This window comes from Arachis hypogaea, chromosome 2 (assembly GCF_003086295.3).
Source record: "Arachis hypogaea cultivar Tifrunner chromosome 2, arahy.Tifrunner.gnm2.J5K5, whole genome shotgun sequence".
In the NCBI taxonomy this organism is placed as follows: domain Eukaryota; kingdom Viridiplantae; phylum Streptophyta; class Magnoliopsida; order Fabales; family Fabaceae; genus Arachis; species Arachis hypogaea.
In genome coordinates, this window is record NC_092037.1 from 9794920 (window position 1) to 9816848 (window position 21929).

Sequence of the window (21929 nt, forward strand, 5' to 3'; positions counted from 1 at the left end):
ATATATATTAGTTAATCAATTAATTATTTATTCATAGTGGCCTTTTTGTTACCTACGTCATTCTATAAGTCCTATTGAATGAGATTATAAAGAATTTGTGGACTATTCATAACATTAAAATTCGAAAATAAAATAAAAAAATTATTTAATACTATATAAAAGAAGGAAAAGTAATCATATCACGTGTAAAATAATATACTAACTAGTATTTTTATCCGTAATAACATTACGTGAATATAAATTTTTTAAAATTATGGCCTACTTTATTCTGACAGTATAAATTATGCATTGCACAAAAGATTTATAAAATCAAATTATTTTTTAAAAAAAATCATAGGTTGACAAAAGTCTATGACTAAAAAGATCAAGATATCTGTAGATAAAAAACCAAATAATAAAATTTTTAGTTATTATTTTTATATAAAAAAGTCTAATTTTTTATTAATAATTAATTTTAACATTCTTTATCTAAAATTCAAAATAATTTAACTTGTATACTTTTATATTTAATTAGGTGTTAATTGTTAAGTTTGTTGCACAAATAGAAATAATTAATTTTATACTTGCTATTTAAAAATACTATTTTTTCTCTCTATATGTATATAAAAATATAATTAGATATTAGCATAAAAAATTATATTGATAGTTATGTTATAAAATCAACTCAAAATTAATTTTTTTAAAATAATTGAATCTTACTTCTAACTTTTAATTATAATATTAGTATTCTCTCCAAATTATATATAATAAATATTTGAAAGAAGAGAAATGAAAATGTAAATTAGAAAAATAAGCGGTGAAAATTTAAAACTAAATAAAAAACTAAAAAACTATGTATATAATAACAATAATAATATTTTTATTTAAATTATATTATTTTTTTAATTTTGTTTTCTGTAGAAGAAAGATAGAAAAAATAGAGAATGAGAGAAAAGAGAGAGAAAGATAAAGATAAAGAATGAGAGTGAGAGTGAGAGTTTGTTAATTTTGAAAAAAAATTATTTTAATTGTAAAAAAATATCGAATGACATATTTTGATTTATCAAATTACTAATTTAAAATATAAATTATATATAGAGTAAAAATAGTAGAGAGAAATAAAAAACAGAGAGAGGTAGATGAGAGAATTTAGGAACGGAGTTTATTAATTTTGAAAAAAATATTTTTTCTCAATTTTAATAAGAGAGTGTCATGTGACACATTTGATTATTAAATTAGGTAGTTATATGATATATAATATATATATATTTCAATTTCAATTTTAATATTTCAAATTTAATTTTAATGCAATTAAGAATGATATGTTACACATTTTAATTGTCAAATTAGTAATTAGTCATTGATATTGATAATCATATATAAATATAGATAGAGTGATTGAAGAAATGAGAGAAATAGAGAAAGAAAGAGGGAGAAGGGGAGAACTTTTTAATTTTGGAGGGAAATATTTGATTTCAATTGTAATGAGGGAGTGACATGTGACATATTTTGGTTGTAAAATTAGTAAGGCGAAGAAAAGAATTTTTTAATTTTGGAGGGAACGATTTAATTTCAATTATAATGGGAGAGTGACATGTGGTACATTTTGGTTGTAAAATTAGTAAGGATGAGAGAAAAATTTCTTTGTTTTGGAGGAAAAGATTTGATTCAAATCATAATGAGAAATTGACATGTAACACATTTTAGTTGTAAAATAATAGATATATAATAGATGTTTTGGTTGGACAAAAGTATCCAAAGTAAAATAAGTAAGGCAAAGGACAAGTTCAATCATCATAAAAAAAAAAAGAAAGTATGAAACAAACAAGGTAAAGAAGAGGAACACTTTGAATAGAGGGCAGAGTCTTGAATGAAGGGCCACAGCCCGAAAATAAGGAAAGGGTTTTGGGTGGAGAATTTGGACATATCTGAAAGTTTTACATGGAAATAGCAAAATAAGAAAACCATGACTCCTAGACTCAAATATCTGAAAATTCAAAGTTGAGTTGAAAGTCCAAAAAGCACGTTTCTTATTGCTAATTATTAAGAAGAAAATGATGTAAAAGATTATTCCTTATCATTTTGTATCGCTATTCTTACTCCCTGTCACATCAATTAGATATCTTTTTTTTATATTAATTTTGGAGTTATTAAAAATTTAGTAGAAATCAACTTGAAGAATATTTAACAGGAAAAAATTGAATAAATAATTAAATTAATCCTTAAAAATATCATCGATTTTTTAAATTGGCTCTATTAAATATTTTTAATTAAATTCTTCTTTCGAAAATTTTAAATTAGTTATGTTAATTTTTTCGTTACTTTTATTATTAACGATATCGAATTGTGTAAATATATCACGTTAAATAATATTAAAATATATTTAGTAGTCTTAATTAACGATTAATATAATAAATTTATGAAATTAAATTAAATCAACCTCAAATAAAGAAATTCTAATATCTTAAGATTTTTTTTAATTAGGTTCTATTTGATTTAATATCACATTAGTAAATTTTGACTTTATCAACAAATAAAATAACAAAAAGATTGATGTGATTAACTTATAATTTTTGAAAAACAGATTTGATTAAAAAAATTTTTAAGAACTAATTTAAAAAACAAATAATCTTTTAAAAATAAATTTGAGTATTTACTTAAAAAAAGTTTAACATATAAGTACATAACATATAAAACAAAATTATTACTTTTTCTTAAAAGAGTTACAAATATTTTCATACATTAAGGTTATTAAAGTGAATGAGGACAATTAGATATGTCTCTACAAAATCTAGTTTATGCCTTAAAAATCATAATTTAAAATTGTCCCAATATTAACTCAAAAAGACAGTAATACTTGCCCGATACTCCATATATAGTTACACATTTCTTATTCTTACAAGGCTCTTATTTTCTTAAACTTAAAACTCACAAATTACTAATAAATTTAAAGAGAATCCAATAACTAAGAATACCCAACTTAATTTTGTTGGCCATCTAGACTAAACTGTAATTATCAAAGATTTTACTATTATAGATAACGATTATTATGTGCATATAAAAAATATTTTTAAATTAATTATTTATATAAATATATATTAAAAATATATAAAATAATATATGCATATATACACAATATATAATGACTAATTTTGTATTTAATACACTGATAATAAAATATTTTATATAATTATTTAATTACATCTATTATTTTTTATGTTAATTTATATAATTAATATAAAAAATAGATTTTTTATTAATATAATATTATATAATTACATACATATATATAATTATTTTATATTAAAAATATATCAAAATTAAATTCTATATAATATATAATAAATGTTTGTTAAATGCATACATAATTAACCATTTGTAAAATGTTTTCTACACATGTCACAGAATTTAAGAATTTTCGATTTGAAAATTTAACAATTTGATATTTGATAATAAACGCCTCAACGGTCTAAACTATATTTTAAAGAGCTTAAGTAGAAAGTTTTATATTAAAAAGACAAAAAATCCAATTTTTAAATACACTGGATATAACCAAAATATTCAAATTGTATTCTATTGTCTATAATAACGTATTCAGTACTCATCATTATTAAAAAAAAAAACTAAAATAAAGTTTAAAAAAGCAAATAAAAAAATAAATAAAAAATATTAATAAAAAAATTAATTAAAAAAAAGACAATTAAGAATTAACATTTTAAGAGTTAAGACTTAAGACCGCCCTAAAAACCGTATTCGTACAGTGTCTTCTCCTCTCTCTCTCTCTCTCTCTTTTCTTACCAAATTACACATTTTTTTCACTCTCAATAACATAACCTTTTTTTCAATTTTTCTCGTTATATTTTCTCTGTTTTTTCTTTGTCTCTTTCTATGCTTTCTCACTCTAAAACCTCAAATTCCAAAACGCCATGCCTCTTCTTCTTCTTCTTCTTATACCTCCGATTCGTCGCGTGTACTCTTAGGCTTCCTTCTCTTCCGATTCCTCTCTGCATTGGTAAGCTTCGAACCTCTCACTGCGTTTCGATGCTGATCTGACTGATACTTCTCCTTTTGAATTTTCTTTTCTTTTTTCTGTAAAGTTCTTTTTTTTTTCGTTTTTGTTGAGAAGGAAACCCTTATTGTGAAATACACTGTGGTTCTTGCAGGGGAATTGGTTACCTTCTGCACTATGAGACCTTTGTTTTTGTGTGGGTTTTGATTTGAATGGGTTTTTGGTGTGTTAACTGGGTTTGCTTTCAGTGTACTGCAAGTGTAACTGTTAGGTGTTTGTGGAATTAGGGATTTTTGTGTTGAGAAATGAGAGAGGGTTTAAGATCTCAGACTCGATTGGGGAATGTTTGTGCTGGCGGTGGTGATGGTGTAAAGAGTGTTTCTTTCGATTTAGGTGGTGAAGGTACACAGGTTGGTGGGGAGGTGTTAGGGTCAGTGGTTGCGGAGAAGGAGGATAATGTTGTTGAAAGAGATGCGAAGGAAGAATGTGATGCTGATTTGGGTGCTAGTACTAGTGGGAAAGGGGATGCTGAATCAGTTGAGGGCGGGGGCAATGAAGGCTGTGAAGATGGTGGTGTTGAAAGGATGGTAGAGAGTGAGAGAGAAGAGTTGACAGAGTCTGTAACTATAGGTGGTCGAGTGTTGCGTTCCAGGACGAAGAGGCCAGAAAATGGAAAACCTTGCAGTGGAGGGAGTAGTGGCGGTGTAGTTGTTTCAGGGAGAGGCGGGGGACATGGTGGTCTTAGGAGGGTAACGGTCAAGAAGGATAGTGAAGATGATGATGACTTTGTTCCTAATGGTTGTGCGAATAAGGGGGTTGGGCTGGAGAAGAAACGGAAGCGTGGGAGGCCTCGGAAAGTAAAGTTGGAAGAATCAGACGAGTTAGGTATGGTGAGTTGTGGGAATGAGAAGGTTGAGCTGAAGAAGGATGTGAATGGCAGAAAGAAGAAGCGGAAGCGCGGGAGGCCTCCTAAAGTGAAGGTGGAAGATCCGGATATGCTAGTTGAGCAGTCTCCAAGGAAGAGGGGTAGACCCCCCAAGGTTCATGGACAAAACCATCTCCCAATAATGGTGCATGATAGAAAAGTCAATGTGCGCCGTCGAAAAGGTAAAAAAGGTTTAACTGCAACGGTTGGTGCCAAAGCAAATGGGATTGCTTATTGGAGCTCAAGGAGATCTTCTCAGAAAGAGCTAGAAACGAAGGGAATTTCTCCTGTGAAGGATAATAAATTAGGGAAGGTTTTGGAAACTGAGAGCAATGGGGTTTGTGAGGGAATAAGTGGAGAAGTAATGGAAGGAAGAAAGCAAGAACAAGGAAAGGATGGAAGAAAGAAAAAAAAGCGGAAAGAAGAAAAGCAGGTAGTCAGGGAAAAGATTATGGAGCAGATTTTAGCTGCTGGCTGGACAGTTGATTACAGACCTAGGAATGGAAGGGAATACAAGGATGCCGTGTATGTTAGTCTAGATGGTAAGACACACTGGTCTATCACCTTGGCCTACAGTAGGCTTAAACAACATTATGAAGCTGGTGATGGTGAAGGAACGGTATATGGGCCAGGTTTCAAATTTACACCAATACCTGAAGCGGATTTCCAAATGCTGACCAAGGTAATGAAAAAGCAAAGAGGAAGTAAAAATAAAAAGATGAAAAATGGGATGAAGGGTAAAAAGGGGAAGAAAGGAAAAGAAGGTTCGCATGCAGGCATGGGTAAATCTGCGAAGCGGAAAATGAAAAGGAAATGGACAGAGGACAGTGACACAGATGTTATGTTGCCTAATAAAGTGTCAGGTCTGGTCAGGGATCACAAGAGACATAAAACACAAAGCAAGAAGCGAGGTGCTCCATTGGTTCGCAATGCTGAGGTTGATATAGATTCAGAAGTTAATGGATATGTACCATACTGCGGAAAACGAACTGTACTTGCATGGATGATAGATTTGGGAACAATTCTGCAAGATGGGAAGGTTCATTATATGCAACTTGGAGAGAACAATGTGTTATTGGACGGTAAGATCACAGGAGATGGCATTCATTGTGGCTGCTGTAATGAAGTCATAACGATTTCAGATTTTGAAGCTCATGCAGGAATCAAACACTCTGATCCACTTAAAAATATACACATAGAGGGAGGAACTTCCCTCTTGCAATGCCTACTAGATTCATGGAATAAACAGGATGAGAGTGAACGTAAAGGTTTTCATTTTGTTGATGTTGCTGGTGAGGATCCAAATGATGACACATGTGGTGTCTGTGGAGATGGGGGAGACTTGATCTGCTGTGATGGTTGCCCATCAACCTTCCACCAGAGTTGCTTGGATATAAACGTATGTATCTTGATGCATTTTTTATGAACATTTTTGTTTAATTTATTTGATATAATTGCTCTTAACAGTACTATTTCTATTGAATTTTTTATCAGGATAAATAATTCATATTCATGTATCAATCCACTTTTCCCCTTTCTGTCTGGCCATTTTCTGATTTCAGAAAAAGAAGTTGGATTCCAGCCAACTTGGTGCAAATTTTGTTGGTTTTCTCAACATCGGTGTCTTCTTATTTCCTTCTTTATGTTATTTCTCTGTCTCTCTGTCCCTTTCTCTCTCAATCAACTTATTCTGGTTGATGTATTGGTGTATTTGCATGAACTATGCTTGCCAGTCGGTTATGGTTTAGCGTTGAAGAACATTTTTTTGTTTATACCTTGGATTGCTTAGTACCTAAGAAAGATCAAATTTATCAAATTCTCACCTGTTGGTAGTAAGAATTTCATTGCTGGCAAACTTGTGTTGGATATGCCTTCAGAATTTGTGGTGCCCATCATGATAAGGGATGAGGAACTCTGGTTATTATGTCTATACTCTCTACTTTTCGGATGTGTCCATGAAATATTTGCATATGGCAGATAGTTCACTTTAATGTTTAGATAGGAAAATAAAGTGTTTGTTTTTGTTTTGCTTGCAGAAGTTCCCATCTGGTGACTGGCACTGTGTATATTGTTGTTGCAAATTTTGCGGGTCGGTTGGTGGTAGTTCAAATCAGACAGATGAAAACGATGGTTCTGCTATGTCAACCTTACTCACATGTCGTTTATGTGAAACAAAATGTATTTACTATGCATACATATATCCCTTTGTTTAATTGTGATAATCATTTCCCAAGATGAAATGTTTTATTTCCCTGTAAGAAATGAATATTTTTTTTTTTTTTATCTTTTGTAGACCACAGAGACTGTGCAGAAGAAAATGGTGCCAAGCCTGATGATTCCAGAGATGCCTCCTTTTGTGGAAATAGATGCCAAGAGGTATGATCTAGTTTTTAATGCATTAGAATCTTGGTCGCTATGTGTAAGTTTTAGTTAGTCTGCTTGGTTGATGCTAGGTTATTATTATGTAGTAGTAACTGGAGTTTTGCTTAGCTTTTGACTTAAAGTAGTTGCTGCTATGTAAATAGTTTGTTGCTAGCTAGCCTCTTTAATGCGGATCGGATTATTTTGTATTACAACTCAGCTTTTGATGTAAATCCTATTATTTTGGCATGAGTAAGTAGCATTATCTGTAACTTGCTTCTTTGGGGTTTTACTGTTTTCGTTAAACTGAGAGATACACAGTATTCAACTTTTTTTAGTTGTAAAATCTATGTCTTCCAACATATTTTACTTTGATTATTCTATTTACATTGAATTTGCCTGATTCATTTAGAAAAGTACCTTGCAAGAGACTACATATTTGCTTAGATTTTATTTCAGTAAAATTTGAGAAATGGAACATTTATGGGGGACAAAGCTAGGTTTTATATGATAGGTTCATTGATAAACAGAGATGATGCATGTTCTTGTGAGTGTGGTTTACATCCCACAAGTCTGTGAGCAGGCAATATGTCTCACTCTGCATTTGCAATTGGTTGTGTTTGAATTAGAGTACTCTATAGGCTATCCTTTCCTTTGATTTACAAAGACCTATAATTTTCATTTCAGTTATTAGCCCTCGTTTCTAGGTATCCTTATTGAAGGAATTTGTCATCTGTTGACATTTATTATTATTTTAATCAAGTTAATCTGTTTTGCTGTCTTCTCCTCCAGTTATCAGAGGGGCTTGAAATGCTTCTTGGGGTTAAGCGTGAAATTGAAGATGGATTTTCTTTGACTTTAATTCGGAGATCAGATGTTGCCCTTGATGTTTCTCAGACAAAACCTGAGATAATTGAATGTAATTCCAAGCTGGCTGTTGCATTATCGGTAATGGATGAGTGCTTCATGCCATACATTGATGAGAGAAGCGGGATTAATCTGATCCATGGCATTCTATATAATTGTGGGTAAGGTTACATGACCACTTCTCTGTCATTTTAAGGACCTTTCTTGGGGTGGGCCTAGGTGGTTGTGTTTTGCGACCGAATTCTCCTGAAGTTGTGTGTGCCTGCTTTTCCTGGGATGGATTGCTATCGTATCATTCATAATATCATATATTTTAGTTTTATTCTTTTACCTTTGTCAGGTCAAACTTCAAACGTCTGAACTATAGTGGATTCATTACTGCAATTCTAGAGCGAGGGGATGAAATCGTTGCTACTGCAACTATCAGGTAAATATATGCTTGAATTTTATGAATGCTTTCACCGTTTATAACTGGACAATGGCCAGTATGTATGCAGGGAGGCCTTGGTATGGAATTATATATTTTCGGTGGTGAAAACAACTAATTATTTAATCTCCTTTGTCTATTCCACCATACATTATGAAGTTCCCTTTTGTTTGGCCAGTGGAAGAAAGCTCACTTTATATTTTGATGACTTACTTTTTTATTTATCAAATAGGATTCATGGAAATCAACTAGCAGAGATGCCATTTATTGGGACCCGTTTTATGTATAGGCGACAAGGGATGTGCCGCCGGCTTCTAAATGGCATTGAATGTGTAAGTTCGAAACTGTTATATTTTTATCCCTAGGTTTGGTTGCAGAGAATTTGATCAAGAGCCTTGCTCATTATTTAGATCATACATAAATATCTTTAACTTTGTTTCTAAAAGGAAGTGTTTTGGGGGAGAGAGACATAAAAAAAAAAAAAAAGAAGAGTAAAAGGGGGGGGGGGGGGTTGAGCCAAGCACTAGAGACCCTACATGTAAATGCTGAAGTATGACTGAGAGAAAGAATGCGAAAGGCATGAATTCTGCTGAGGTAAGGGTAGCTAGGTAACAGAATTTATGTTGGGGATGCTATTATTTCCTTTTGCTTTATTTATAGAAAGTGGAGAACATGAAGTAAATCTTAGTAGATGCTCTACTTTCAGTCTCTGAACATTGGCGGTGTTGCAAATAAATGGAGTCCGTTGCTCACACTGTATCTTGAAAAGAAAGCAATGTGTACCATTTAACACTAGCAAGTGTTACTAGTCTAAAAAGTTCACTTCCATCTTCACATTGACAATTTGGCAAACTAAAAAGGAGCTTTCAGCCCTTAAGGGCCAACATTAAATGGCCAATCTCTGGGCAGAATAATGTTGCACTTTGATAGATGATACGTTATATGTTAGTAAATTATTATGTGTGCATTTGTAGAGTGAAATCCTTTTGTTCTTTCATTTCATCAAGTTTTCTTTGGACCTTCTTCTCACTTTGATGACTTAAAATCCTCCGTTTCTATGATTATTTTCAGGCACTTAGCTCTTTAAATGTTGAATTATTGGTCATACCAGCTATCTCAGAAATGAGAGAAACTTGGACTTCTGTTTTTGGGTTTGAGCCGCTTGAATTGGCAAACAAGAAACTAATAAAGAGTATGAGTCTGTTGGTATTCCCTCATGTAGATATGCTGCAGAAGAAGATGTTGAAGCTTAAGTTCGCCGAGGAAACTGTGATTACTGCAGAAGGTATGTTGCGGGTCCTCATGTATGATTTGAGACGGCCATTGCTCTTCTTTCATACTCTGAAAATTTCAACATTGTTAATTGCTCCATGCAATTTCTTGCAGCTTCCAATCTTCTGAAAGATCATACAGAAGGCGAGGTGGCAAATAATTGTGTAGGGGCAGAATCATTTGGATCTCAGTCAATGAACAATTCTGCCGACATTCCTTCTTCTAATGATGACCAGATGATGGATAAAACCATGTCTACTGAATCTGGCAGTCTTCTTCCTGAGGGTTCATTGAATAACGTACCCAACAATAATGGCAACACTAAACTTCATGATAAATGTCCAGAAGATATCACATGCCAAGTTGTTTTCCATGAAAATTTGCCAGTGGAAGAAATAAACACTGCAAATCCCCCTGATGATGGAACTGAAGATGCCGGTACACGTAAGAATACCAGTCTTGATTGTGTCGAGCTGAACGATGATGAGAAGCAAGTAGATTTAGATGGTCAATCAAACAACTGCTGCAATACTTATGAGGAAACAGAATGTCTTAGAGATGGTTGTCACTCTGGTGAAGCAGTTCCTACAGCCAATGACTCGGTGCACCTTAAGTCAAAGGACATCACTGAAGATTGTCCCGATAATTGCGAAACAAACTCCAAAGTGGTTACCACACCAGGCTTTGATGAAGCCGAAGCACACCCAACTGAACCACCTAAGCACCAGACAGATACAGAAGATTGCCAGTCCTTTCCTGTATCTTCTGATTTGTGTGAGAAGTTTGTGGATTGTGCTGATGATAATAGTAAGCCATCCACAGATGGTAAGGCCGATTTCCTTCCCGCTGATACAGACAGAAATCCAAACGATGAACATCTGACAAAGGGATCACCAGGGCTACCGGAGCACGACTTGCAGGTCGATCAAAATCCGCAGAGCAATGCTCCGACCCTGTGTACTCCAAACACTGCTTCTAGTGTAGCTCTTAACTGTGCTTCTGTGGGCGCTGGCAGTACCTCTTGCAGTAGTACCGAGGTGATAGTTCTGTCAAACCAAGCCAGTTGACTTCTATGTTCCATTTGTAGTCTTAAGTAGGTTATCTGTTTGGGGTTATTCACTGACTTAGGTTATTTCTAGCAGTGCATTCTGGAAAGGTAATATGACTAGATTTTTTTTGTCAGTATAACAAAGTATTCTGAGCAAGTGTCCTGAGAAAAGAATGTTGTAAGGGCAATCTTTAGTCTAAGATGTCAATTTTTTTGGGTGGCCAAGAGGGTTATGTATGTTTGGCTGCCCATGGTAATAGGCTAATAGCCAATGTGATGTAAATGGTAGTGCTTTTAATTCTAGTCTTAAAATTTCTGTTTCACTAGTTGCATTTGATACAATATCTGCTAGTAAAACTGAGAATTACTCCTCTATTTGACATGTTTTTAGGTGCTAGTGAATAGTGATTCTCCTCACGAGCAACAGTGATGGTTTGAGATTGTAGCTCAATTGGCAACTATATCAATTCAAAATTAAATATCTAGATTGGCAACTTCACTTTCTGTTTATTCCATATTGTCACATCAATACGAGCCATGAAAGGCATTTAATAGGCATTAAATATAAATATTAATTTCCATATTATAATTGATTTATTTTAGAAATAAAATTTAATAATACTTAAATCTAATTTGTAATATTTAATCCTTTCTAAAAAGTTTACCTTCATCCATCTTAAAATTCTCACTTTACCTGCCAAGTGTCTAATTTGGTCTTTGCTTAATGCAATGTGTGTTATTGTATGATGATGATAACAAGTAAACCAGTTAGTCTATAATTATTTATTGCATAGTAAACAAACCCGGTTCGCCTCGGCCGGTTCGATCAAAATCTCAGTAACCCGGTCACCTGTTTGGTCGAGCCACTCTCTAAACTGTCCCTGTGCCCCAAATCCCTAATCTCAGTAAGCTCTCTCGTCCCGCTCATCAGTCATCACACATCACATCAGCCTCTCAAGCTCTCACTCACACCACCGACCAGCGACACCCTGACTCTGAAACTCTCTCATTGTCTTCATTCACAGTCGCTGGCGTTCCGCCGTAGTTCGTGTGTCGCCGCCCTCCTTGGTCTCGTCGTCGCCGGCTCAGTCAAGAAGAAACAGAAGCAACCAGCAATTGCCGCCCCTGGTTCGAACGTCGTCGTCTTCTTGCTTCGTCGTTTCCTTCTCGCCGGTTTCGTCTCCAAGCAGCTGCGGTGAGTCCCTGGCTGCATTCCCCTGTTTTTACTTTGGCCCTGTCTTCCGTGATTCACACTGCACACTTCACAGATCCTTGCATTCTTTTTACCTAATTAATTAATTTGTCATTTTGCGGTAACTGAAGTTTCATCAATTTTCTGATCAAATTAATAGTACTGTTGAAGGGTTGATACCATAATTTTAACTAAATTTTTTAGGTTTATGTCTTAAGAATAAAGTGTTCCTGTTTAGAGAATCTTAGCCTGTAATTGTAATGATGAAGTTGATTTAGGTGTGGCTGTGCTGAAGCTCAGAACTCCAAAGCTGCTCCTTTCCTGACTCAACTTTTACTTCTGCTTCTGTAGGTGATTTTTGTTTTATTTTTTTCAGTTAGTCTTTAATCTCTATTAATTTTTTTATGCTTAGTATTTTTCAGTTTTAATGTAGTTTTAGATAAATTGATGCTAATTGGTTTAAATGAATTGATGCTTATTTGATAAATTGATGATTAGTTATACTGATTAGATAGTAGGTTATGAAGATGAATAACTCGCATGGTGATTTTGATGGAAAGGATGGTTCTCATATTGTTCTCCAAAGCTGTTCAGGGGGGAATTATTCAGGTGTGTTGCTTACTTTGGATGCTGCTGTGTGCATTGTTTTGAGCTTATCAATAGTGATAAGTAGGAAGATGATTGGGTTAAGGGAATTTTTATCATGGTCAAGGTTGCCTGTGAATTCATCAGTGGTGATGATCATGTCAAGATTGGCAATATCTAGATTTATTAGATAATGAAAAGAGGAAAAGTTTGTGATGTTTATTTATCTATCAAGTAAATAAGTTGTGTGTAAAAATCTATGTGGATATAATAAGAGAAGAAACATTGAATTTCTAAGTTTGGAAGTGACCAATATAAACTTGCAGATCATAATTCTGTGGAAGAGAATCCTATTATGGAGTGTTTGTTTTGTTGTATCAAAGTCCTTTTACTTGTTTATATCACCATGCCTTTTGATTATTTATTTAATATCATTGTTGATTTTTTTCTGTATTGTATTGTTATATCAAAGTCTGTACTTGTTTACATCATAATTTTTGAGTGGTAATTGAGTTTACCAATTGTGTTTCAAATTAAGTGAAGGAATGCATAAGCAACAATGGTATGTCCTTTGGATTTAATGTCTATTTTTGTATTAGTTATTTTTAGGAATTGAGACTTGATTATTGTTAAAGTGTCAGTAGCAATATGTATTTCAAATTTTAATTTGAACTTTTTTTATGATTTTATATTTTTATTTAAGTGATACCGGGTCAACTGGTTCAACCGTGACCCACTGGTTGAACCAGTGACCCAATATTCTGAATGGTTCGATTACCGGTTCGGTTCTGATAACTAGTTTATTGATTTGCTTATAATGTACTAGTAAATTTGTGTTGCTTTGCTTTGCTTGGATGGCTTCTAATTATATTCTTAATTTGAGCCCAATAAGAAAAGAGGATGTGATAGAGATTAGAGGGCAATGAACATTTTTAAAGTATGTTTTGTCGTAAGGTAAAATTATGGAGTTCATTTTTTAAAAGTTTCACTCTATTTCTACTCTTCCACCAGATTTTTCCTTTAATTGCTATTGGTCTTGGCATCTATAAATTGGTCAAATTTTTTTTGTTCTTGCCTTGCTTGGCAGGCTTAGATGAAGACTAATGGGAGAAGGAGAACCTAGTTGTATTGCACAAATCAATGAGGAAAACAAAGCTATGGACCTAGACCATATATGACCCTGCTACTGCTCCTGCCACGAAGTGATGAGATTTCATCTAGACCTGGTTTTCACCCGGTGTAGTTATGGCCCAAAAGTGATGGGGTTTCATCGGGCCTAGTGTTTGGGTTAGGGTCTTAAAAATAGATCTGATGAATCTTTAGGGCCGAATTGCCGGATTTGGATTAGAACAAACCTGGTTATACTCGGCTCATGTACACCCCTATCAAGTAATATGTGTTCTTCCTATTTGGGATCCTATCGGAGTAAGAATGAAGCAAATTTACAACGCACAATCTCAAAAGCTTCGTTGATTCCAGTAAAACAAAACTTCATCTCTCTATAAAACCATTTTAATCCATTCATTGCAACAATTTCAATAAAAAAATTTTTTGTGGTTTAATTCAATGTCTTCTCAGAAGACTCTTTTGAGACTTTTCAACAAAGGTTTGTCTTTTCCTTCAGACCAACAAAAGCTTCAAATTGAACTTGTCAATAAGATAACCCAAAACCTCCTAATTTCGAATACCACCAATTATTTTACACCCGATAGAGAACTGCAGTCCATGATCTCATGCATCACTCCCCATGTTACATACCAAGTTCTTTCGAACCCCAATCTCCCTCCTCATTCTTTGTTGTCATTTTTCAACTTCCTTAGAAGTAGAAACTTTAATATTACTCATATACTTGATATTAAGGCCCATGTGATTCTCCTTTCCAGACTTTTTGAGGCTCGAAAATTTGCCACCATGAAGAGCATTCTGAGCTCTGTTGTTATTGATGGTAAGCTTTGTTGCCCCATTCCAGGGGTTGTTTCTTTGGTTGGTGAACTTGATCCACATTTTGCAGAGAAGCTGTTTGATATGCTGTTCAGAGTGTGTTCTGATAACAGGTTGTTTGAAGAGGCATTTAGAGTCTTTGATTATGCCAAGACGATGGGGTTGGGGATAGAGGAGAGGTCTTGTTTTGTACTCTTGCTTGCTTTGAAGAAATGTGGTGAGCTGGATTTGTGTCGTAGGTTCTTTCATCGAATGCTCGAGTCGGGTAGGATTCAAATTAGGGTTCAGTCTCTGACACTTGTAGTTGATGTTCTGTGTAGGGGAGGAGAGGTTGAGAAAGCTAAGGAGTTGATGGCTGAGATGGCTAGTAAAGATATTGTGAAACCCACTGTGTTCACTTATAATACATTGTTGAATGCTTATGTTAGAAGAAAGGATCAAAGGGGTGTAGATGAGATATTGAGATTAATGGAGAAGGAACAAGTTGTTCATAGTTTAGCTACATATAGTATTCTGATTCAGTGGTATGCGAATTTAGGAAATATAGGGGAAGTTGAAAAGATATTCGAGGAAATGCATGAACGAAATTTGGAAATGGACAGTCATGTGTATACAACGATGATAAATTGGTATTCTAGGTTAGGAAACATTAAAAGGGCATCCGCTTTGTTTGATGAGATGACTCAGAAAGGCATCCTTCCTAATGCACATACTTATGGGGCCTTACTTTGTGGTGTATGCAAGGTAGGCCAAATGGAGGCTGCAGAAATATTGCTTGAAGAGATGCAAAGTAAAGGCATTGACCCAAATATAGTAATATTTAATACAATGATTGATGGTTATTGTAGAAGAGGTTTGATAGATGAGGCTTTGAGAGTGCAAGATATCATGGCAAGGAAGGAAATCGAAGCAGATGTGTTTACATACAACATTATTGCTTGTGGGCTATGTAAAGTGCATCGATATGAGGAAGCCAAGAGGACTTTGAATGCAATGCTAGAGAAAGGAGTGGTTCCGAATGTTGTGAGTTTCACTACTTTTATTGAGATACATTGTAAGGAAGGAAATCTTGCAGAAGCTGAGTGGTTATTTAGGGATATGGAGAAAAGGGGAGAGGTACCTAATGTTGTTACGTACAATACCCTTATAGATGCATACAGCAAGAACGAAAAGATGAAGCAAGCTCACATGCTAAAAACTGAAATGGTAGAAAAGGGATTACTGCCAGATGTATATACTTACACATCACTAATACATGGGGAGTGTATTGCTGGAAGGGTAACTGAGGCATTGAATCTTTTCAATGAAATGTCATCAAAGGGTATAATCGGCAATATTGCAACATATACATCAGTTATTTCAGGATTATCCAAGGAAGGAAGAGCAGATGAAGCTTTTAAGTTGTATGATGAAATGATGGGAATGGGCCTAACACCAGATGATAGAGCTTATGCTGCTCTTGTTGGTAGCCTCCATAAACCCTCCTCTCATGGTAATCAACATCATGAAATTGGGGAACATAAGTAGAACCTGTAGATTCAATGAACCAGTGGAATATTGGTTTGACAATTTTGACAGGATGGCAGTTCATGGATGGTGATTTTGGCTTTGAATCCGAAACAAGAAGATCAATGTGCCTGGGGTTCAGAAGTCCAGCTGTTGTGTTACTGAAATTAGGTTTTGGATAATGGGATAATGTAAGCCAATCTTGGGTAATATATGAATCTTTTGTTTCTTTTGTGTTGCTGAAATTAGGTTTTGGATAATGGGATCAATGTATTTACTTCTAAGCTTTCTTTTGTTTGGTAAAAAATTACTTTTTGACACTCTGCCAATCTCTTGCCTCATTGTTTGATATATTTCTGAAAATGTTATGGTAGTTTCATGATGAAATTTGTCTATTTATGAAAATTCCACATTGTATTGAGTTGATCCACAGTTATTAAAGGAGCTTATTACTTACTAGTGCTGTTGAAGATAGTGAACTATATTGATTGCCAACTGTGTATGTTCATTATACTATCTATTTATTTCCATAACTAAAACAAGGGCCTATAAAAATGTGGAATTTCTAAGTTCCGATGAAGCAGATTCTAAATGTTTTGTAACGAAGAAGGGATAAGAAATCGTGGACATCACTCCAATGAAGTGCACGGGGATGGAACAGTATCAAGAAACTGATAATTAAGGGCTTAGTTGTAAATCAAGTTGTTTCAGCAAAAGTATGGTTTACCAATGTGCATGTTTTCTTTTTCTGCAATCATTATCTTCCTAGTAGTGGAATTAAGCTGTGTATTGACTAGTTTATTGAGAATCATGTGGTTTCCTCTGTTTTGAATCACTGAAAACACAGCAAGGTACCTCCCTGTTGGTGAATCGTTAATCAATTTCATGAATTATTTTCTATGGTTTGTTTACATGTAGCAGCCTCACATGATGTTCCAGTGCAGTCATCGGTTGAAATTTAATTTGAGTGAGCTTCTATGGAAAAACATACTAGCACATCGGATTTATATCTGCATTTGAGTTCATCCTAAAGTTTTGACTGGTTCTTAATCTGCAAAGTTAACTCAAGAACAAAATGCTCATGCATTTGAACTGAAATTGTTCTTCAATTCGCATCAATATTAGTTTCTTTCCGTTTCTTAACATTCATATCAAAGACATCTTCTATGAACTTTGTTCCCTTCTGTGATAGGCATTGAATCGTTTCTCGTGCTGATTTATATGGCACAGATTCTGATGTATTATTATCCTTTGTCCTTTGATGCACTTTCTTGAATTTATAGTATGATTTCAAGCCTTGACTAATATTATTGTAACTAATAGGTGTGGTTTCCTCTACTGTCTCCATAGTAAGTAACTATCTGGGTGCTTAAAAAATATGACATAGCTTTTGATAATTAAACTTAACATGTAAAGGCACAAGATAGATAAAAAAAAAGTGTAGTTTGAATTTGTACTAAGTTTGGACTTTAATATATGATTTACCGCTTGTTTACTAGTAAAACTGAGACTTAATCTTCTATTTGACTTGCTTTTAGGTGCTAGTGAATAGTTATTGGAGGAGCCCCATGAGCATTAGTGATGGTTAACGAGCATGTAGCTCAATTGGCAACATTTCTCATTCCAAAATTAAAATCAATTTTTAACTTGACAAATAAGATGAATTTGTCAGCAAATTAATAATATAAGGGAAAAACTAGTTTGTTAATGCCCAAATTTATTAATTACGTATGAATCTATTTGGTATATGTACGATTTCACAACACAAGTTGATATCTAAATTATATAGGGAGTGGATCTTCTCTAGTAAAAAAAAAAATTGAATGATGTCTAGTGTTTGATCTTATTTTTTATTATTTTCTCTTTTCTATTTAATTTTTGTCTCATTTATAGAATTAAAAGTAAGAGATTATATTTCATTCTCTCAAATGTTAAAAAAAATAGAGAAGATTCATTCCAAATTATACCCATAGTAAAGTTAATTCTCAATTTAATTCTTAAAATTTGAAGTCGGAGTTAAATTAATTTTTAAAATTTCAATTGATTCAAATTGGACTTTCAAATTTACAATCATATTTTACATTAGCTTTTGAGCTTATCTCCTATAACAATAAGTTGATTTGGTATTGGATAAAACAAACTAACATTAGTGAAAAAAAACATTCTTGTTTTATGATCATCACTAGTGAAAAAGAAATATATTTTAAACTCATTCGTATGAAATAATGTCATTTCGTTGAAGATTATGTCCCAATAATTATATTATTTTTTTTGTGTGATAAGTTAATGTATGTCGTTAATGAAAATTAGTTCAGGACTAAAGCGAGTTACAATTATAAATTTAAAGATTTAATTTGGATGAACTAAAATTTTAAAAAATAGTTTAAATTAATTTTAAATTTCAGAGACAAATTAATGAAAATCAATAATCTTGTAAGTTTATGAATATTTTAAAAACTAAATTGATTCATAAATTTTGTATGAATTATTTTGAGAATTTAGCATGTAAGGCGCTTAACATTTTGATTAATCTTATTAATATTTAATACACCAATATTTAACAATAGCCATATTATTATTTATTATCAATCTAAGATGAAATAAATTTATAGGGTGGCAATGGTATTATGGTAATTTACCCTTTACAACTCACTTATCCTAACCCTAACAGAAACCCAATCCCGTTGCTCTCAGGTCCTAAGCTCCCCTTTCTGTAACGCCCTCTCGGTCATCTTCCTTCTCTTCTTTCTCCAACACCCACCGCATCGGCGTCTTCACCGTCGCCATCAGATTCGCCCCTCCTCCGTGCTCCGAATGACCTTCGTTTCCTCCTCCGCCGTGCCGCGCCGCGACGGGCAGGTATGAACGATCTGTACTCTTGCATTACTTTCTCTTTTGATTTTCCATAATTCCAGCATCTCGATTTTACTACTTCTTTTCATGGTTAACCATTCAATTTTCAATTAATAAAGATTATATCACAATGTATCACTATCGTGAGTGATTATGTTACTGTTAGAAATGAAATAATTCAAGTGTATCGGTGGCATGTCAATTGTTTATGATAGTAATAGAAGGTTTTAGAGTTGTCAATCGATTGTGATAAATGGATAGAGAAGGAAATTCTTTGAATAAAATGTTCTGTTTTTGTTGTGTTCTATTTTCAGGATATTTGTTAACTGGATTAGAAGTTTGCACTGTGAAAGCTAAGAATGAAAACACTTTTAAGATTAAGGCGTTGTTTACCACAAGGTTTATGTAGACAATCTCTTGGGTTGGTTATAGTAGGGCTTAATACTAGTAAGTCAAATGTACTGTCAAGAAATTTTGGTCAAATTGCACGAAAAGAGGTGGAGGAGAATGTTGAGGAGGTGGAAATCGAGCAACGAAGTCTCCCGGCTGATTTTGATCCTGCAACATTTGATCTTACAGCTCGACACAACCCTCCATCAGAGAGAGTTTTCAGGCTTGTTGATGAGATGGCATCTCTAACCGTAGCTGAAGCAGCAGAATTGGGTCACATTTTGATGAAGAAGATGGGCATGAAGGAGCTACCTACGGTGGGATTTTTGAAACCAGGAACTGCAAATCTTGCTGGAATTGCGTCAATGAAAGCGGAACCGGCTGCTGCAGAGGAGGAGAAGAAGCCAGAAAAAACTGTATTTGAACTGAAATTAGAGTCGTATGAAGCAACTTCCAAGATTAAAGTTATCAAGGAGGTCCGGGGCTTTACTGATTTAGGCCTGAAGGAGGCAAAGGAGTTAGTGGAGAAAACGCCTTCTATTATAAAGAAAGGTGTTTCAAAGGAAGAAGGAGAACAGATTATAGAGAAAATGAAAGCTCTTGGCGCAAAAGTTGTCATGGAATGAAGGTAACATTATCTTTGTTGTTCCTTTGGAAAGAAACTTCTTCCATTGTTCACAATCTTTTTGTCAAATTATCTGAAAGTTTGAAAAGTTCATATTGTCATCCTCGGATACCACAAAAATTTTTGGTAGTGGTTGTGTTAATTTGTGTTAATCATTTTAGCTTAATCTGGAACTTGATTTATGCTTGAAAATTTTCCTTCATATCACTCCTCATGGAGGCCAATAAAAGTGGTTTTCCTACTGCTGATGTTCACATGTATACATGTTCGAGAAAATCAGTTTTTCCTTGGCCATCTTTCTATGAAACACTATATATGAAATCTAATAGAGTGTGTAATTGACTTGTGGAACAAGACTTGGATATATAGAATTTACTCACATTAATATTATCCATGGACACATGAATTTTAGCATTAACAGCTCACATTAGATTTGAGCATAATAAGCATATGTAGCTAACATTATGTTGTCTCGTTTTATTCACCATTTAATGAGATATGGTCATACGGATCTCATTTGGATTGAACGATGGAGTGTGTGTGAGTCAAGATAGGATTCTATACATCATGTGTACAAACAATCCCTTCATCAAACATGGAAAATTCCATGAGTCATAATCACTCAGCCCTATAAATTTTGTTGCTCCTTAAGTGAGTTCTGCAAATATTGATTTGTTGAAGGATGTTTATGTTTGAAATTTTTGTTGGTATAGTAATATACGATTGGTTGTTTGTGTAAAATTCTTTTACATTGTTAGTACCAGAGGGAGAAAATTTGTTGGTCAGGACAGTCCATCTATCAAAAATGTCGTGCAATATCACATCATATGACATAAATGTTTCTTAGAAAGATTTAATTTTAAAAGTAAATCATCCAACAACAACATCAATTGCCACTAAATACAATCACATTATAGTTCGAAGATTAATATGCTTCACAACTCAAAAGAGTAAAAATTATAAAAATCAATAGTACAAAAAAGCAGAAGCTAAAAAGAAGAAAGAGAAATAGAGAACTGAAACAAAACTTTCTTCCTCAGTCGTCACCTACTTATTCTAGAGCCATTGATAGAAAAAAATTTAAATTATCAAGAGAGTTTTCAAAGGATAGCAATGCAGAGTTCTAACAAAAACAGCAGTAAAATTGAACAGGGACAACATAATATGACAGTAGTAGGTCGTTCCTTTGAATCAGCACAAAATAATAGTTTGTTAGTGTATCAAATTAATTTCTTACAATCACAAAGAATCACAACCATGGAAATAGATAAACACAGAAGATAGTATTTCACAGCTAATATTTTGAAAGAGTAGGTAAAACGGTGATACTGTGGGAAGCACATCAACTATGAACCTGGATGGAAACTGCCTCCAATGATCCAAAGCTCCAGCAGCCAGCCACCATACATTGGAAGAAAGCAGAAACAGTCAAACAGATCAACTAAACAATATAGTCAAATTCTGTTCTCAATCAAATTCTTTTATACCTACTATGTTGTTAAAACATGATTTTTTCCAGAAAATTTTCACCCACTAAAGGGACGAGAAAGAGAACAAAAAAAAAAAAAAAAAAGAGAGAGAGAGAGAAAGAGGGACAATAAATTAAAAAATAAAGAAACTAAGTTTATAACGTTGGCTATAACCTAGTAACTGTTGATGACTATTTTTGGTATAAAATAGAGTAATCATTTGCTTAAATATTAGAATTCATCAATATAGTTAAGAGATATGATTATTTTTTAGATGTATATTATCTACTTCTATTGACTCATACTCTCCTTAATTCACCTATTCTCTCGGAGCAAAGGTTATTTATATTTTCTATTTTGTGAAGGAAAGAAAAAAATCTAAATTAACTCCTGCTTATACAAAAAAATTGAAAAAAAAAGTGATAATTTATATATCTCTATTAAATTCATAAATTATATGTCTCTAAACAAAAATCATAT

General features: G+C 33.6%; 3 protein-coding genes across 11 annotated transcripts; all 3 read left to right on the plus strand.

Annotated features, from left to right (window-relative positions):
• Nucleotides 1-3734: 3734 nt before the first annotated feature.
• LOC112736857 (uncharacterized) lies at nt 3735-11263 on the plus strand. Of its 2 annotated transcripts, none has more exons than XM_025786506.3 (9): nt 3735-3991; nt 4143-6312; nt 6950-7091; nt 7207-7289; nt 8067-8302; nt 8482-8568; nt 8801-8900; nt 9640-9853; nt 9955-11263. In XM_025786506.3, exons 2-9 carry the CDS (start codon nt 4294-4296, stop codon nt 10905-10907), a joined length of 3834 nt encoding a protein of 1277 aa, XP_025642291.1. In that variant the 5' UTR covers nt 3735-3991; nt 4143-4293; the 3' UTR covers nt 10908-11263. The 2 variants fall into 2 exon arrangements, with proteins under 2 accessions (XP_025642291.1, XP_025642298.1); XM_025786513.3 differs by having other exon boundaries at nt 6953-7091.
• A 485-nt stretch (nt 11264-11748) lies between these two features.
• On the plus strand, nt 11749-16499 carry LOC112736873 (uncharacterized). 8 transcript variants are annotated; one of them, XM_072214760.1, is made up of 4 exons: nt 11749-12083; nt 12350-12431; nt 12592-12689; nt 13753-16499. In XM_072214760.1, exon 4 carries the CDS (start codon nt 14232-14234, stop codon nt 16131-16133), a length of 1902 nt encoding a protein of 633 aa, XP_072070861.1. In that variant the 5' UTR covers nt 11749-12083; nt 12350-12431; nt 12592-12689; nt 13753-14231; the 3' UTR covers nt 16134-16499. The 8 variants fall into 8 exon arrangements, with proteins under 8 accessions (XP_072070861.1, XP_025642315.1, XP_025642352.1 ...); XM_025786530.3 differs by having other exon boundaries at nt 12350-12427; XM_025786567.3 differs by having other exon boundaries at nt 12350-12427; nt 12596-12689.
• Nucleotides 16500-18722: 2223 nt separating this feature from the next.
• On the plus strand, nt 18723-20221 carry LOC112736922 (uncharacterized). Its single transcript, XM_025786602.3, has 2 exons — nt 18723-18971; nt 19280-20221. Exon 2 carries the CDS (start codon nt 19325-19327, stop codon nt 19979-19981), a length of 657 nt encoding a protein of 218 aa, XP_025642387.1. The 5' UTR covers nt 18723-18971; nt 19280-19324; the 3' UTR covers nt 19982-20221.
• Nucleotides 20222-21929: the final 1708 nt, after the last annotated feature.

What these genes read in the sequence shown, in the direction of transcription:
- LOC112736857 (XM_025786506.3), top strand. Translation starts at nt 4,294, where the DNA reads ATGAGAGAGGGTTTAAGATCTCAGACTCGATTGGGGAATGTTTGTGCT. An exon ending in AGAGTTGCTTGGATATAAAC is followed by an intron (nt 6,313 to 6,949) that starts GTATGTATCTTG and finishes TTTTGCTTGCAG; the next exon opens with AAGTTCCCATCTGGTGACTG. An exon ending in GTGGAAATAGATGCCAAGAG is followed by an intron (nt 7,290 to 8,066) that starts GTATGATCTAGT and finishes CTTCTCCTCCAG; the next exon opens with TTATCAGAGGGGCTTGAAAT.
- LOC112736873 (XM_072214760.1), top strand. Translation starts at nt 14,232, where the DNA reads ATGTCTTCTCAGAAGACTCTTTTGAGACTTTTCAACAAAGGTTTGTCT.
- LOC112736922 (XM_025786602.3), top strand. Translation starts at nt 19,325, where the DNA reads ATGAAAACACTTTTAAGATTAAGGCGTTGTTTACCACAAGGTTTATGT.